Consider the following 910-nt stretch of genomic DNA (forward strand, 5'->3'; position numbering starts at 1 on the left):
GGCAGCTCAAGTGAAGAGGACCAAAGTGAGACTGATGAGAGAGATAGTGGTAATGCACAGAATCCTGCAGAAATAGTACAGGATGGTTGGAAACTCTTATGATTGAAGGTGTAAGAAGAAGAAAATGAGAATGAGAATGATGATGGTGATGGTGAGTGAGTGTGTGTGTGTGAAGGTAAAGATGAAAGTGAGGAGAGCGAATAATACATCTAACTGACAATGTCGCAACGATTAGGTTATTTTCCTGCGCACACTGCGCATCTAAAAGGATGAGAAAAGATACACAGGGTATGTATGTTTTTTATCAGTGTTTTCGGGATTGTATATTGAATATGTTTTTTTTTTTTTTTTTCTTCTTCTTTCTCTCCCTCTTTTTATGGTTTAAATTCTTGTTTTTAGCGGGAAAGCGAGCGACGTGGTTAAAGCACCACACGTGAAAAGAAGAAGGAAACGAAAAAAAAAATAATTAAAAAACGAAAAAGCTTGTAGGGGTATCAGTAACGGCTCTTCTTGATGGAACTTGTGGCTGAGTTACCCGACCGTCTATTGACAGGGTTAGCACTAGATCCACACGATAATGTGTTTGCCATCTGCGCGTGCAGTGGTGAGCTCTTTCGCTTTCATAAGGAGAGTAACAGTATGCTTCCAATCATGTCTACAGAGGCTTCACCACACGATATCGCTATTGACCCGCAGACCGATGATGTATACATCACTGATCGCACTGAGAATGCTATTCTCAAGTTAGAACCATCCGAAACCAACGGGGAGGATGAAACGAAGGAAGAGAAACAGGAAGAAGAAGAAAGTGGTGCCGGGTATACTATTGTACGCTATCTAAACAGTTTTGAGGGAAAACCATTTATTGGCCCCACAGCATTGGCGTTTGCACCTGATGGTGAGTTGTTCT

At 41.4% G+C, this 910-nt stretch overlaps 1 protein-coding gene across 1 annotated transcript; it reads left to right on the forward strand.

Annotated features, from left to right (window-relative positions):
- Positions 1-513: 513 nt before the first annotated feature.
- TM35_000102310 (uncharacterized protein) lies at positions 514-909 on the forward strand (the record flags this gene model as incomplete). The annotated part of the gene is made up of 1 exon (XM_029024722.1): positions 514-909. A coding segment is annotated over one exon (396 nt), but the record flags the coding sequence as incomplete, so codon positions are not given.
- Between the last annotated feature and the right edge of the window lies 1 nt (position 910).

Source organism: Trypanosoma theileri (genome assembly GCF_002087225.1).
Source record: "Trypanosoma theileri isolate Edinburgh chromosome Unknown TM35_Tth_10_V1, whole genome shotgun sequence".
NCBI lineage: Eukaryota > Euglenozoa > Kinetoplastea > Trypanosomatida > Trypanosomatidae > Trypanosoma > Trypanosoma theileri.